At 43.7% G+C, this 16,735-nt stretch overlaps 1 protein-coding gene across 4 annotated transcripts in view; it reads right to left on the reverse strand.

Annotated features, from left to right (window-relative positions):
• Positions 1-15,562, reverse strand: part of MAP4K4 (mitogen-activated protein kinase kinase kinase kinase 4) — a 130,636-nt gene extending 115,074 nt beyond the window's left edge. For 2 of the 4 annotated variants that reach the window (XM_035116245.2, XM_035116240.2), the window contains exons 1-2: positions 14,569-15,562; positions 13,906-13,971 (exon numbers count right to left, since the gene is read on the reverse strand). In XM_035116245.2, coding sequence (XP_034972136.1) covers positions 13,906-13,971; positions 14,569-14,625 — 123 coding nt within the window. In that variant the 5' untranslated portion in view covers positions 14,626-15,562. The remainder of the gene's footprint in view (positions 1-13,905; positions 13,972-14,568) is intronic. The other 2 variants (XM_035116247.2, XM_035116248.2) reach the window with 2 other exon arrangements.
• Between the last annotated feature and the right edge of the window lie 1,173 nt (positions 15,563-16,735).

Genomic DNA, 16,735 nt, shown 5'->3' on the forward strand with positions numbered 1-16,735 from the left:
ATATTTTTATTTTTAATGTCTCAGAAAATAATGATGCCCTCACCTGTTGACTATAAAACAAGCCTCTCAGGGAACGGCGTTCCACAAACAGGGTGCCACTACTGAAAAGGCCACCTCCCTAGCAACCACTTGTTTCACTTCACTTGGGGGCGCCAGGAACAGAACCTCTTTAGAAGATTTCATGGAATAACAATGCTAGGAAATTGAAGAACAGGGCTGAAATCTATTGCCACGCTCAAAATGTTTACCCATAGCTACCCAAGAGCAACTGCCTCCCAGTGTTAGAAACTCAGGTGTACAGTGGTACCTTGGTTCTTGAACTTAATCCATTCCAGGAGTCTATTCGACTCCTGAATCCGTTCATAAACCAAGACGCGGCTTCCGATTGGCTGCACGAGCTTCCTGCACTCAATTGGAAGCCGCAGAAGCCGAAAAACGTTCGCAAACTGGAACACTTACTTCCAGGTTTGCGGTGTTCGGGAGCCGATTTGTTTGGGAACCAAGATACCACTGTATAACTTAGGCAGCAAACGGCTCCTTAAACCAGAGTTACAGTCTCCAAAATGGAATGCCTAGTTGCCATTTTGGGGGCAGAAGGCTCAAAAATTGTATTTTTCAACATGACTTTTCAGTTCCTGAGATCCATTCTGACTGTGCGGATAAAATATCATAGATAGGAATTCTACTGGATATTTTGCTAGTGTGTGAAAACAGTCAGGATCCAAGGATCCGCGGGCATGCACCACCAAATGCTGGAGACGTCAAGCGCCATCCTGGCGTCTGGGCATCTTCACTTGGTTGCAAGCGGCTGACAGCCAGGTGCATAATGCTCCCGGCACCTGAAGAATTCGAACGCTGCTGCCACCCCCACCTTCCCTTCCCACCGACCTCTAAAGTGAATCAAGAGCACATACATTTTTTTCCATCTGTGCAGAGTCAGAATAGCTTGATGGTGTTCCCAGCTATGGAACTGCATCCTCTCCCTCCAGAAAAGGAAAGAAAAAAGACTTGCTCTAGAGTCCTACTGCAGATTTATTCCAGAAAAGAATATTATTTGAACCCTTTTTCAGATTTTGTGGTATTTTACTGCTTTAGATTTTAATCTGTTTTGTTTTACATGTTAATGCATCCTGAGCCATTGGGGCAAGGCAGGAAAAAATATGTAATTTTAAAGCATTCTTTAAAAGATATGCTTTTGAAATGCTGGAGTTATACGAAGTATTGCCCCGTTTGAAAAAAGTACTTCTGCAGTGAACAAAAAAATGTGTACAAACCATGATTTTAAAAGACAGATAGATGTGATTAAAGTATGCAGTAGCATAGTCCTTCAAGCATCAGAAAAGGGGGGGGGGGAATTGTAAAAAGTTAACAGATTTAAGACTTAAGTATTTATATATGAGCCAAAATAAATATTTACTTACATCTAAAATGATGTCGCTATTGAGCAGATTTTTAGCTTAAAAGAAGGCAAAGGCACGGTAGAGTTAAAGTTTATCTAGGAAATAAATATATGGAAGCTTATCATGAGCTAGGAAAAATATTCTAACTGCCAGGCACCCATCATCCTGTTTGTTCAATATAATCCTATGCATGTTTACTCAAAAGAAGTTGTACCGAGTTCAATGGGGCTTATCCTAAGTAAGTATGCATAGATTTACAGCCTTTAGCAGCCACACAGGGGTTTGCACATCTCTTTAGAGGGGTTTGAAAAAAATCAAGTCACCTTTTGCTATCCACTCCAATTTTATTCTAAATCCTACATCCAATGCACAGGCAACAAGTCAATCTTGCACCTAGGATGCAAACACACTTTTTACCATACACACTGGCTCAGGGACATTTTCTGCATCCTCTACCCCACAAGTATACCATTTTTTAGGTTTCATTCACTTTAATTTTCATTCATTTTAATTTTTTTTAATATATTCTCCCTAACATAGAAGAAACCCTTGTGATTTAATGTTGAAATGCTGTATACTCCTAGGATTTGCCCAATGTAGACAAAAAGATTTGCAAGTTAATGAGCAGATATTTCAGTGCCGTTCTTGTTCTATCACCCATCTTCAGGATGTTAAAAGTACTGTACAGTAAATAACACAGCGTTACAATTGTCTTTAGAGGATCAGAGAACTGCAATTAAGCTTTGCAGTCTTGAAGATACATTATGGAAATGCATTGCATCATCAGACCTCTCAAGGGGTTTGCTGAGATTATGACAACAAGAATGTGTCCACCCCTCTGCAGTCGAAGGCAGCATTTCCATTACTTTATTGATATCCCTACATAGTCGTAGCTTAGTTTTCAAACAACTTAGCTCCCGAACATTTTGGCTCCTGAATGCCGCAAACCCAGAAGTGGCTGTTATGGTTTGCGAACTATTTTCGGAAGCCGAACGTCCAATGGGGCTTCTGTGGGTTCCGATTGGCTGCAGCAGCTCCCTGCAGCCAATCAGAAGGCACACTTTGGTTTCCGAACGTTTTGGAAGTAGAACGGACTTCCGGAACAGATTCCATTCGACTTCCAAGTATGATTGTACATACATCTCAGGCATAGATATTCCTATATTACAGACTAGTAGGTATATGAATAGGTAAAAGGTAAAGGTAAAGAAAGGTACATATAAATATGTGGCACGTTTTTGGTCAATTTTGAAAGGATGAAGATTATCCTTTCACAAATATCACAATCAGGGTTTTCTGGCTTCTAAAAAGTCAAGACTGATTGCATGGTTAATTGGAGGTGGGGGCAAACATTAAAAAAACAGTATGTCACAAACTGAACGTAAAATCTACTGTATGGAAAATATGTGCTCTGACACTGTACTATGACCCTACTCTAATTCTAAAAGTGAATCAACATGAGTATTACACAAACACAATGATCTTTTTAAGGGTTCCATCCATACAATGGACCAGTTTGGATATTTCATCCCTGTCTTAATAAACCACAGTGTCTTGCCTGCGTCTTCCAAAGCAACTACTCTATTCTGAACTTAAAAATGGAAAGCATAATGCTGGTGGTCAACAAAAGAGGTTTAAAGACTCTCTCAAGGCAAATCTTTTTAAAATGTAGTATAAAGACCGACAATTGGGAAACACGGGCCTGTGAGGGCTCCAGTTGGAGAACAGCCTTTACCAAAGGTGTCGTGGACTTTGAAGACGCTTCGAACTCAGAACGAAATGTGCTAAGAGGAAGGCACGCTTGGCAAACCCTCACTACAATCAACTCCTGCCCGAAAACCAAAGTCCCCACTGTGGAAGGATGTGTGGATCCGGAATTGGCCTCCACAGTCACTTACGGACCCACTGTTAAAACAGTGTTCAGGAAGACAATCTTACTCAGCTACGAGTGATTGCCAAAGAAGAAGACATTCCCCACTCTCCTTCATGCATTTGTTTCAGGATTTCAGCCCTAGTCTTTTCAAACCACACTTTTCCATTATTCCTGAATTGGGCGGTTGTGGTTGTGAACTGTGGTTCCCTCACCGGAATAAACACCAATATTAAAACCACAGTTTCCCTGTTTTGAACATAACAGAAACTATGGTTTAAGGAGACCAGGATCAAAGCACCAAAGTCAGTAGGGAGGAAAACAAAAGCCCAGAACTCATTCAGAGCCAAATGAACTAGGGTTAGCAAAGGTAGGAATATTGAGTCTTGTCCAACCCAACAAAACCATATCTATCACCATTAGAACCATTATAAAATATTATGCTATAAGATGCAGAAAGAACATACAGGAAATCTACTTTCTATATTGGTTTATTATGGGTATATAAGTTTACATTTCAGGATATTACCATTCTTTCCTGACATGACTGCTTAAGTTAATGGAGTATGACCACCCACCACTTGCGACTGAAGATTAACAAATAGTTTCTGAGATTTTTCAAGTAGGAAGTGGGTTCCCAGCTGGTTTTCCTTCTGAAACCTTACAAGCATGGATCTGAAACCATCTACAAAACAGAAGTAGCCACCATTTATTATTATTTGGACCCAAAACTTCAGCTGCCACTTCACTCATCATACATGACCACATCATGGTTATACCTGAAGCAATAGCAGGTGCTGCTGATCAACACTGTAAAACAGGCATCCCCAAACTGCGGCCCTCCAGATGTTTTGGCCTACAATTCCCATGATCCCTAGCTAACAGGACCAGTGGTCGGGGAAGATGGGAATTGTAGTCCAAAACATCTGGAGGGCTGAAGTTTAGGGGTGCCTGCTGTAAAATGTTAAGTGGATGTAACATGGCATGCTTTGGGTACACACCAGCAAAACTGGGGCATGCCCATTTATCAAAAATGAATACTGTCTTCATTTCTTCATTTCTGCCCTGTGGAACGCCCTCCCAACAGATGTCAAAAAGGAAAACAACTACCAGACTTTTAGAAGACATCTGAAGGCAGCCCTGTTCAGGGAGGCTTTTAATGTTTAATAGATTACTGTGTTCTATTTTTCTGTTGGAAGCCACCCAGAGTGGCTGGGGAGACCCCAGCCAGATGGGCGGGGTATAAATTATTATTATTTATTATTATTATTATTATTATTATTATTATTATTATTATTATTATTATTCCTGCAGGCAAGTCCAACATAATGCAACACTCTTCCTAGGGGAAGGATCTTTTAAAGGTTAAAGGTAAAGGACGCCTGAGAGTTAAGTCCAGTCGCAGACGACTCTGGGGTTGTGGCGCTCATCTCGCTTTACAGCCCAAGGGAGCCAGCGCTTGGCCACAGACAGTTTTTCCAGGTCATGTGGACAGCATGACTAAGCCGCTTCTGGCGCAACGGAACACTGAAACTAGAGCAGCGCATGGAAATGCAGTTTACTTTCCTGCCGGAGCAGTACCTATTTATCTACCTGCACTTTTTAGCGTGCTTTCGAACTGCTAGGTTGGCAGGAACTAGGACCAAGCAACGGGAGCTCAGCCCCATCATGAGGATTTGAACGGCTGACCTTCTGATCCACAAGCGCAAGAGGCTCCGTGGTTTAGACCACAGCGCCAACTGCGTCCCACTTCCTGCAGGGAAGTCCAACATAATGCAACACTCTTCCCGGGGGAAGGGTCTTTTAGGGTCCTTCATTTCTGATGTTTAAGTGAACACTTGTAATGCACAATTTGATTCAGCAGCTCTGTTAGCTTGATGGTTGTTGCGCTGGCACTGTACACCGGTCTGGTTCACATATCACTTCTGTAACAAAACCAGGAGAGCTGGTTCACAAAGTCACACACAACCAGGCTACAGTTTGTTTTGTCCCCAGCGTGGCAACATTAGTGGGGAAGGACCAGAGTGGGGACTCTTGAACAGTATACAGCAGCAGGCTACTTGTCCATGTAGTAAATCATCATTTATTTTTAAATACATTTTAATGAGATGGGTGAACTCGGCTATTTAAGCATCAACAAGCAAACAGTTGTCAGGTGCTCCATAGGTAGCTTCCTGGGCTTACAGGAAGTCCAGCTGAGGATGCTATGGGTTTCTCAAGAAAACCTTCTAAAACACTAATTTCTCAGCTTGCAAGACCAGGCAAATTACCAGTACACCACAATTAATAAAGCTTGCAACCTGCAGCCTCCTTTGTTTGTACAGCAATCAGGTGTTTAAAAAGCCAGCGCTTCTATTCTTATTCACCATTGTAATACCACTGTATCATGTTTGGTGCAAAAGGCACTGAGCTTGTTACCACTGAAGTTAGTCCAGTGAAAAGTGGCATTAACAATCCAGTGGTCATCCATATGGATGCCCTTCCCAAGTTCCCCTGCCCTTAGAGAAGAGGTGGATTTAATAGGGAACTTTTCTCAGCCTGAGAACCAACTCCCTTTGGGCAACCTTGTCAGGAGCCTGGGCCAGTAATGGATAAGGCCAAAGGCAGAAGTGGGAAGGTTTTGAACTTGCAGAGAGTAGGCTAGTTTCTCCACACACTCGCACACACTCTATCCTCCAACCAGGCAAGCAAGAGAGAATATCAGGGCATACTCCAGAAATGCAAAAAGAAGAATGCAAAGCAGGGGGCAGAGAGGAAGGGGGGGCTGGAGGGGAGGTAGGGAATAGGTAAAGGACCTCTGGATGGTTAAGTCCAGTCAAAGGCTACTATGGGGTTGCGGCGCTCATCTCGCTTTCAGGCCGAGGAAGCCGGCGGTTGTCCACAGACAGCTTTCTTGGTCATGTGGCCAGCAGGACTAAACCACTTCTTCTGGTGCAATGGAACACCATGACGAAAACCAGAGCACACAGAAACGCTGCTTACCTTCCCTCCACAGCAGTACCTATTTATCTACTTGTACTGGCGTGCTTTTGAACTGGTAGGTTGGCAGGAGCTGGGACAAAGGGAGCTCGCACCGTTGCGGGAATTCGACCTTCCGATCGGCAAGCCCAAGAGGCTGAGTGGTTTAGACCACAGCACCACCTTTTGGAGGGCAGGTACCCCACCCTTCCCCACAGGCCTCAGATACCCCACTCGGACCGCCATTACTGACACACCTCTGCAACCCCCCCCCTCCTCAAAATATTCTCATGGCATCTATACTAACCATCTTTGTCTGGTGCCTAAACAGTATTTTATTATTTTCATGCCTTCCGGCTGAATTCGCCTTAAGAGGTTTGTTTCATTCTTGCTTGCTGTGCCCCCTACTGCTGCCTTAAAGTTGTCTTTGCTCTCTTTGCCATCACTGGATTCATTTCTGATCATTTTTATCTTATTTAATTAAGCCACTTTGATAACCGATAGTGGGAAAGTGGGTGTTATATGTGTGCTTTTGCATGACACCCGAAGCAACATTTCAAAATAACATGCCAAGCTACATGTTAGCTTACACCACACTTGACTTCCTACCCTAACAATGCTCAGCTTGAAGCTCCATACTGCAAACCCTGGTAGGGGGGGGGGAGATAAAATCTGATAAAACCCAATGTGCACGTTTTATTAGCTGCATTTGACGCCCAAGCATTCTGTTGTGAATTGTTTGCCCACTGAAAATTCTGCATAGTCATTTTTCCATCCTCTGTGTTTGTATTTTTCCTATGCTCCATTCACCACCACAAGGCGTATTTTTTTTACTTAACACTAAGTACTATTCTATTACCTTCTTCCTTCCATTTCCTGAATTAGAATACTCCAAAGTCCAAGCTCCCACAGTCTGCACTAAGGTAGCAAGCTCTGAACTGCAGGATAGTACAGTGGTACCTCGGTTTAAGTACACAATTGGTTCCGGAAGTCTGTACTTAAACTGAAGCATACTTAACCTGAAGCGAACTTTCCCATTGAAAGTAATGGAAAGTGGATTAATCCGTTCCAGATGGTCCGTGGAGTACTCAACCTGAAGCATACATAACACGAAGTATGAGTGTAATTGGTTCTGGAAGTCCGTACTTAACCTGAAGCGTACTTAACCTGAAGTGAACTTTCCCATTGAAAGTAATGGAAAGTGGATTAATCCGTTCCAGATGGGTCCTCAGAGTACTTAAACTGAAAGTACTCAAACCGAAGCGTACTTAAACCAAGGTATGACTGTAGTGTAATTAGTGGGCTCCATTTGGTTAACCTACCCTTAGACAGTTACATTAAAATAAAGCTCACAAAACACCCTAATAACCCCTAGCTTCTCTGTATCTCATTCACATTATTTTGAAGAATACAGGAAGAAGCTATGTTGCTTTTATTATTTGTTACGTGTTTAAAGTATTAACTGTAGCCCACTCTTCATTGTGAAGAACAGGTCACAAAGCAGTAAAAACAATAAAATGTAATCTTAACAAAACAAAACACAAAACATTGCAAATATGTTTATAGCAGCAGATTTAACACAGTAGCAAACCATCCAGAAGGCCTGGGCAAATATACAGGTCTGCAGCTAGTGACAAAAGTCAATGCCAGCTTTATTTGGAAGAGAAGGGAACTCCATAAATGTGGGGGGGGGCTTCTACTGAGAATGTATTATAGGATCATAGAATTGTAGAATTGGAAGGAACCATGAGTGTCATTGTAGTCCAACTCCCTGCAATACAGGATTCTTTTGCCCAACGTGGGACTAGAACCTATGACCCCTGAGATTAGGAGACTCATGCTCTACTGACTGAGCTATCTATTTTGTACTACCTAACTGCAGAGCATATTACAGGTCTTTGTGGCATTCATTTAGCTGTTCATAGTTAGGAGAAAAGGGGGGGATATAATAATAGTAGTAGTAATAATAATAATAATAATCTCATCTCATAGGCACATGTATGCAAACTATGCAGAAGTAATCCGCCACCCCCCTCAAAAAAATAATAATCAAGTAGTACAGTGCCAAATTCTTAAGAGAAAGTATAAAGCACAGTGCATACTTTTGAGAAACTGGTCTGGCTTATTTCCCAAGAGCAAGTGACCTCACCAATAGTGGCTCACCAGTAAAGAATAGGATTTCTTTCCCATGCTCAGCAAAATGATGTGAAGTCACAAATGACTCTCTCTTTTTACTACAGGGACACAAAGGATAAAGTAGTTATTCGCCAATGGCCAAGGCTTCCTTAAACCATATTTACTGAAGTAACAATGGATTTATCTTGGCGAGGGAAATTATTTTCACAGGCCTCAGATTATTTTCACATCAGCATGTAAGCCATCTCCTATTACATCACTCCTGTATGGGCCAGAACTTAGGCAATATGCATAATTTACATGTAGCTGAAATATGAATCAAACAAAAGATGCCTTCACTATGAATTAACTCTCACAAGGCTTCTAGAAAGCAGTAGTCATGAGAACCTAGGAGAGTCATCCCTGATTCAAACAGCACATTTCCTGTTATAGCTCAAACCTAACATGCCAATTACTTTCTAATCATTAGCGTGTGCTGGGGTCTCTGAACCCACATGAGAAATATTTACAGCAGCTGGTTTTGGGAATGAGACATTTTCTCTGTAGGGCTCGATTTTTATTCCCGCGCTTTAAAAGAGAGTGCGCAATCAATCATCGTTCCCTCAATTGTCTTTTTGCAGAGCACGCCTTTGCCATCATTGTCAAACTATTCCCTCCAAATTTATAGCCACTGAAGCAAACATACACACATAACCCACTAGCTCAAGAGTACTTGATTTGTTAATCACCCAAAATAAATTGAGCCTAACTCACAAAGGAAGAATTAAAATCTCTCCAGTGTACAACAGCAGAGGTGCAGCTTGACGCTTGTCTATACCAAACAGAAAAAGTTTAAGTGCTATCACGATTCCATTCACCCTTTGGGTATGAAAGTGCTAAGAAACATACAACCACAGCAGGGGCATTTTTTTTATCTTGCTGAAAAGTTACACCAGGGTGGCAGTGGACAGGAAGCAGGCAATTGGGGGCAGGGGAGACTCAGGAACTGCCAAGAGTTTTTATGCAATTCAAAAGAAGCTCTTCATGCTTGTAAACATGAGGGCTGCAATCAGACATAGGGTTTATTGTGTTAGCTTTCTTGGTAATAAAGCTCACACATCCATCCCCGTTTCTCGCGTTGCTTCTACAACCTCAGCAACTGCCGAGTTATGGAACCGTGGCTTCTTGATCAACGTAGTGCCATGCCACCTGCAATTTTAAATGGCAAGAGAGAACTGTGTGCTGGGATACTGCCCCAAATTTCATCTCACAAGCACGCAGGAAAATTGCAGTCCAAATGGTTTTCCGAATGAATGGTTGTTGTTTTTCCTGTGAACAACATGGAAATGAGCACAAAACTTCCACTAGATTTCCAGAAGTGGCTTGATGCAGCCTGTATGGGCAGATAGTTGTCAAGTGTCCTCTGCCTCTCGATGAAACCAAAGACCCCAAAAACAGGAACGGGCACAATACAGTACAGAACACCTCTTAGAGTCGTGGAAAGGGCCACACTGAGATATATGATGAAGGGAGGAGAAAATAGTAGTTGGCTGATGGTTTTTGTGGCCATCAGGCATCAAAAGGACCAAGTATATTGTTCTTACAAGTGCCCCAGTATATTGCTAGCACTTTTTCATTTTATAATTGCAATTAACGAATTAATGTCCCGCCAAGAATGAATCATTCTGCTATAAAACACTTCACATAGTTGAACAAAACACAGAAGTTCATGCAGCCCCAACTCAAGTTGTTACCTTTTATGCATGAATGTGCATTCAGCCCACACAAGTAAATACAGATTTTTTTAGACTGTTGTGATTCATAAGCAAACTAACAAGTATGGTCAAGGTATTCTACACCAGAGGTACTGTACTTGCACTGCTTAAGCCATTGGCAATAGTTTTGTCAAGCACAGTTAGGTGCCTATAATCTTATTTAAAGGTACTCCATGGAGAATTGCTAAGCTGGCATTGCATTGTTCACAAGTTTCATTCCCATATTGGTGATTGCAAAATTCAGATTAAACTTTATCGTCTTGGAGCACTTCAACAGAGAGTTTGTTAGCAAAGGAGGCAGATAGAAACAAACAAACACAACCACAGGCAATGTCTATGCCAAGTCCAAATCATTTAGCTAATTTTATACAGCTAATTTCGTACTACCATCCAGTGCTAATTCAACATGCCCAACATTGGAACAAAATAGATGTGAAACAGCCTATTGTCTCTTAAGGATCAGGCAGACTACACAATATAAACACAGGAAAGAACATGCACACAGCAGAACATTTCAGCTCCTCATTCTCCAGTAAGAGAATGAACACCAGTGGGCAAGTCTGTACATGCCATTTAGCTGACAATCAGTTGACCTCAACTCATGGAAGAGGGGTTCCTCTTTGACATTCTAACAATACCCTGCTTTCTAGACAATTTTATCTTATCCCAAATAGCTTTATTCATTATACTTCTGCCAGACTTAACTATTTGCTGCACAAAAGACTTCAAACTTCTGTGGGAGGTTCACAACTACTGCTTTTCTCTAAACTCTAAATGTTCTGTTTTTTAAATAGATTTAAAATAACATTTTACTTGCTTAACCTAGAGAGTTGTTGGGACAGCAATGTAATCTGTTATTTCATTTCCATGCTCATTTAAAAAAAATACTCCAAGTGGCTCTCCCTACCCCCACCAAGACACATTTGTAAACAGATGTGAGTTCTGGTGCATCTTTGACCCTCCAGATGTTGCTGACTACAATTCCCATCATTCTTGTCCATGCTGGCTGAGGCCGATGGGATTTGAAAAACATCTGGAGGGCCATGGATTCCCCTTTTTACGTGTACCAATAAACTGCATACTAGTGAATCTCTTTGACGTCAACAAAGACATCAATGGTAAGGCTGGCCTTGAACATCTCATACACATGCCTTAGCATGAATTGACACACATACTTTTAAAGAGTCACTACATAGCTTCCTTTGCCAATATCTGTGGAGAAGTTCCTATAAAAGAGAAAACCTTAGACCTTAACACTATTTGGCACATGGTTGCTTCACTTCTTTCATATCTTAGGGCAATAGCCAATCTACCACAGCTAACTGATGCAAAGAAGACAGTTGGACATATTCATGGACAACGGCTTTTAAAAGTAACTTTTAAGTTTTCTATACAAAACAATAATACTTAAGCTATTGTACTGTCCCAACAAACCAGCAAGCAAAAAGTTATACACAATATAATTAAGACAAAACAAAGAAAGGCAACATTAATATTCTTCTGATTTTCATGCACAGTTCAATCCATAAGAAGTTGTAGTTGCTTCACCATGCCCCCAATTTTCAGCTCAACTGATATTTATAATATCAAGACAAAGGTCCCAGAATTGAAATTATCAGTAGCACAGCAAGTGTAGTGTGAAACAGAGATCTGGGCATACCCTGAAGGATTCAAAGTACAGTACTAGTTTACCACCAGCTAAATTCTGTAAGAATCTACCAATTTGGTCACAGGGCTTTAACTCCAAGGACTGCTCCCAAAGACAGCTTTGTATTACAATTTCATCTTGAAGTTGCTTGTTATCTTAGGCTCCCTTACCAGTTATTCAACTATTAACTAAATTCCATCACTTTGGATATTGTCCAGTTCCCAAACCTGAGCAGTAATCCCCACCCATGCAAATGGGTATTTTTTGCCATACCAAAAAAAGCAACAGGATGTTGCATCACATAATGTCTCTGAAGCAAAAGAGGCGCATGCACATTTGGACTCACACCACTTATGTGTGTAAGCAACTTACCAAAACATAGTTATCTCTAGCAGAGGTATTCCACAATCACATTTCCCTCCATTGTATATATACTGGCAATACACTACTGGCAATAATGAAGCCCTCTGTTTACATGATGTAGTCAGCCACCTTCTGTAAATATTATAGGACCCTGGAGTGATTACCTACTATTTTCATTCCACACTAGAATGGCACCCAAGCAAAAAATAAATAAATAGCACAACTATAATCAGCCAGCCTATAGTCAACTCATAAAATATTTTATTTAGCTCAAAGCATTGTCAAATTAATTGACTTATTTTCTACTCGTTTTATTTGCAAGAGATTCTGAATTCCCTTCTAGGGGTAGCAGGAAGAGGACACACCCAATGTGATATATAAGCTTCACAAGCAAATAAATTGCATTATGAAACAGTTTCAAAGGGTCAGCCATAAATCAGCCTCAAACTTAGACATGTTTTAAAGTCGTTTTAACATAGCATAGGACTAACTCCTTTTGTTTACAGCAAGATCAAAGCTACTTCATATCACTACCGCTCATCCAGCCAACAATCTTCTTACAAAATACAGCTTGTAGATCATTGTAAAACAAAAGAGAAATACCAAGGACACCACACATCAAAAGAAGGCCATTCCCATGTTGGAACCAACATGTAAACAAAGAATGGGGAAACTGTGGCCCTCTAGATGCATCCGTGGCCATTTATCACACTGGACTGGGGCTGAGTCCACCAGTATCTGTAGAGCCACAGGTCCACCATTACGGACATACAAAGACACAAACTCTACTTTTTTCACTGAATGTTCAGAAGATGAACATGACCCACGACTGGTCATGTACTGAAACTCTATTGTGATAAGGAGCCCTTTGGAGAAGTTGGAAGACAGGCTTTTTAGACTTGGGTGCATACCAAACAAGAAGCAAACCTCTTCCTATCTTTTCTTACAAACCTTCCTTAGGCTTGGCCACCCTTTACTCATGTAAAATGTACAATGAAAAACTTAGTCATATGGGTGACTAAACATTACACAGCCATGAAATCTCAATATTGGTTTCCTTTATATAACAGACTTTGGGGGGAGGGGGGCTGTTATCTTCCCTTCACACCTAGCCTTTGAAAACAGCAACATCTCTCAGTATCCTACAATTGTTTCCTCCGTGTGTGCACTTCTCCCCAAAATCATTTGCTCGTCAAACAGGTTATTCTATGAATTCTGATCTTCTGCTCTCCAGACATACAATAACATTCCCTGCTCTTTTTACCCTGATTCACCCCACCCCTTTGCATCCACACCCTCTTACAGAGTTAAAAGACACTGGAGGTAATGTGATGCCAGTCTCCACATCTTAACACGCCTTGGAAGGATCCATAACAAAGAAAGCTAGTGACATTCTCCCCACCAAAAAAGCTATCTGACTATTGTCAATAAAGGCAGGAACACCCCCAATTTCCCCACCATCACATATCAGCATACTGACAGGGCCGACTGAATAAACAAGACTGGGTGGTTGTGAAGGAGAAGACAAGATTTAAAAGCTTCTCAGATCCTAATTTTGGGGCAGCAACAAGCTAACTCAGTGGGTTCTTCAGACCCCAAAAGGTTCATTGAGGGAGGAAACAGCAGAGCTTGACAGCTGTGTCACAAAGCCACCAGAGATTTACTTCCCCTTAACTTTTGTTTGCAAAGCAGTGTGGCCAGCCAGCATCAAGGCTGTGCAAGAGAAAAATGTGCATGTATTTTTATTTTAAAGGAAATGAAATTCTTGACACAAACCTTATAAACTTGACCATACGTGCCATTTCCAACCACTTCCACCAGCTCAAAAATCCCAGCAGGGTCCTACACAATAGAGGTGTGGAGAAGGGAGGGGGGAAGATAAGAGAAAAAAAGAAGGGTTATATGGATAAGGAATCACCATCGGCGCACCCACCCGCCCCCCCCCCAAAACGCCAGTCTGGAAGGGATTGTTTGGCTGTACAGCTGTTGCGCCCTGATTTTCCACGCACATGCCAATACATGCAAACAAAGGAAAGCAGCCCAAGACTGAACTCATCTCTCTCTCTCTCCTCCCCATAAGCTCTAAGGAACAAAACGGGGCGATGACAAACCAGCCGGCCGGCCGGCGGGCCCCTCCTCAGCCGCAGCAAGCAACCGCGACCACCCCCCTTGCAAACCCCGGGGCTTCTTTTCCGCGGCAACGCAACCCCCCAACTCTCCTTCCCTCTCCACCCCGCTTTTCTTCCCCACCACCCCACCCCAATCCAGCTGCGAACAACAAAAGCCACGCCAGGGGAGACGTCTCCCGCTTTGTGTGGCCAGCGGGAGGCAGAGAAGACGAGCGAGCGGGGCGAGGGAACGAGGGGTCGCCTACCAGCGCCCCGCTTAGCCAGCCAGTCCCCCACCCACCCAAGCCAGCCAACCTCCAGCCGCACTCACCCGTAAGGAGGAGAGGTCTATCTCCCCCAGACTTTTCGCAGGAGAGTCGTTCGCCATTTTCCCCGTCGGTTCTATTAAATAATTTCTCTTTCTTTATATTAACAAAAGACGGCAAGCGCTCCTAGCACGCCAGGGTGAAGGAGAGGAGAAAGCGCCGCCCCTTCCTTCCTACCCCCCTCACCCAAAAACCCCAATCTCTCTCTTTCTCCTTCCCCCCGCTCCCTCTCTTCCTTCACTCCAGGATAAAACTCTTCTTCATTGGAGGAGGGATGGAGGGCGAGATGTGGGAGGAGGCAGCTCGGGTCCGCTTGGCTTTCCTTCCCAAGGAGGCTGGCGGAGGGGTTGTCGGTTCAATAGTGGCCGTCGTCGTCGTTTTATTTTATTTTTTTAAAAAAGGAGAGTCCCCCCTTTCAGCCTCTCCGTCGCTGGTGCGCGCGAAGGTCGGCTTTTTACGCCATGGTCGAGGAACCAGATGCGCCTCTCCTCGAGCGCGCGCGCGCTCCCTCCTCCTCAGCCAGCCACATCCAACATAGCGAGCCGGGAGCCGGCGGTGGGAAGGGAGGAAGGAAGGAAGGAAGGAAAGGAGGAGGAGGAGGAGGAGGGCAAGGAGGAGGAGGAGGAGCAGCAGCAGCAGCAGCCCCGCTTCCTCGAGCGAGCGCGCGCACACAGAAGGGCTGCCACCCACCCACCAACCCACCCAAAGGCGCACACGAACAATAAAAAAGCGCCACCCGGACGCAGTTGCTCCCTCTCCCTCTCTCCTCCTGCTGCCGCCGCCGGAACGCAAAAGAAAGGGCACCGGGCGCCCCGGCGGGGAGAGCTTCTTCCGTGAGGGTTGCAGGGAAGGAGACAAAGCGAGCCGAAAAGGTGTGGGAAAGGGATGCAAAAAAATAGACTCCGCGGAGCCCGAGGACGCCAAGCGGCTCCCCTTCTCTCCCTTTCACCCGACAGGAAAACCCAGCGGAAACGCAAGCGCGCACCAAAGCACTTCTGGGTAAATTAGGGAGGAACGGCTGCGAGGTGGAGGAGGAGGAGGGGGTGGCAATCGTCTGTTGCTCTCAGTCAAAGTCTGTCTGGGGCGGGGGGGGATCTTTGTTCGAGCGAATATATCAATATGCGAGATGGGGCGTGGCAGGGAACAATAGATTTGTTTTAAAGAAAAAGCTCCGCTCAAGTCAGGCTCCGAGCTGGGCCCTCGCTTCCCAGGAAAGAGCCAAAATATGTTTCCACACATCAGCCCTCCAGAACAATGCAAGCCTTTATGTATAGGGGAGGGGGGCAGGAGAATGGATGGACAAGGGGACACTCATGAATGGACAGTCACTGAGACACTTATCAGGACTGGAAGTGAAAGCTGAGAATTCTCAGTGGTGCATTTGCGCAGGAAAAGCAGAAATCTTGTGCTGTTCAATGGTAACGGCAAGTGGATGGGGTGCATTCCCATCTCTACTGCTAGATGGCCCTGACAGCGTTTGGGCCATGGCTTTAAACCAGTTATTGGTTTGATTCATCATAGGAAGATCCGAAGACTAAGTTATAACTCACTGGTGAAGATAGACTTCCCTGACAACCTGGTCTTCTGCTGTTTTCCTCCCATTAGTTGGAGATTGTACAGTAGTATGGTTTGGGCCTTGTAACATTAGGCACCACAAATGGCGGACAGCAAGTTGCATAATCATGCAAGCACACTCAGTACTTGAGACACTGAGGGCCCATTCTGCTTCTGAAGTGCCTCCCGTTCGCATAACAAATGCTTAACCAGGCATTGCCAGGTAAGGTTGATAAAGATCACTGTCTGAAAGAGAGATGCTCCAATCAAGTGTAGACAGTGTTGAGCCAAATGAACCAATGGTCTGACTACCCATAAGGCAACTTCACACTATAGGCATCTGCTTATTCTTAATGAAAATGAGGAGGGGGAGCAGGCTTGGGTGTCACATGACATCACTCATTGAATTAGATTGGGTTGAACTCATCGGTGACGCTAGAATGAGGCATACAAACCTTTGGCCTCTGTGCCACTGTTGGGCCACAACTCTCACTATCCTGGACCAAAAGGCCACACCAATTCGGACTGATGGGAGTTGGAGTCCCAAGAATGGGCCACAGGTTAACTACTCCTGTCTTTGTGTGTGATGAACACAGGGAGCAGCCTTATACCATATCA

This window comes from Zootoca vivipara, chromosome 4 (genome assembly GCF_963506605.1).
Source record: "Zootoca vivipara chromosome 4, rZooViv1.1, whole genome shotgun sequence".
In the NCBI taxonomy this organism is placed as follows: Eukaryota; Metazoa; Chordata; class Lepidosauria; order Squamata; family Lacertidae; genus Zootoca; species Zootoca vivipara.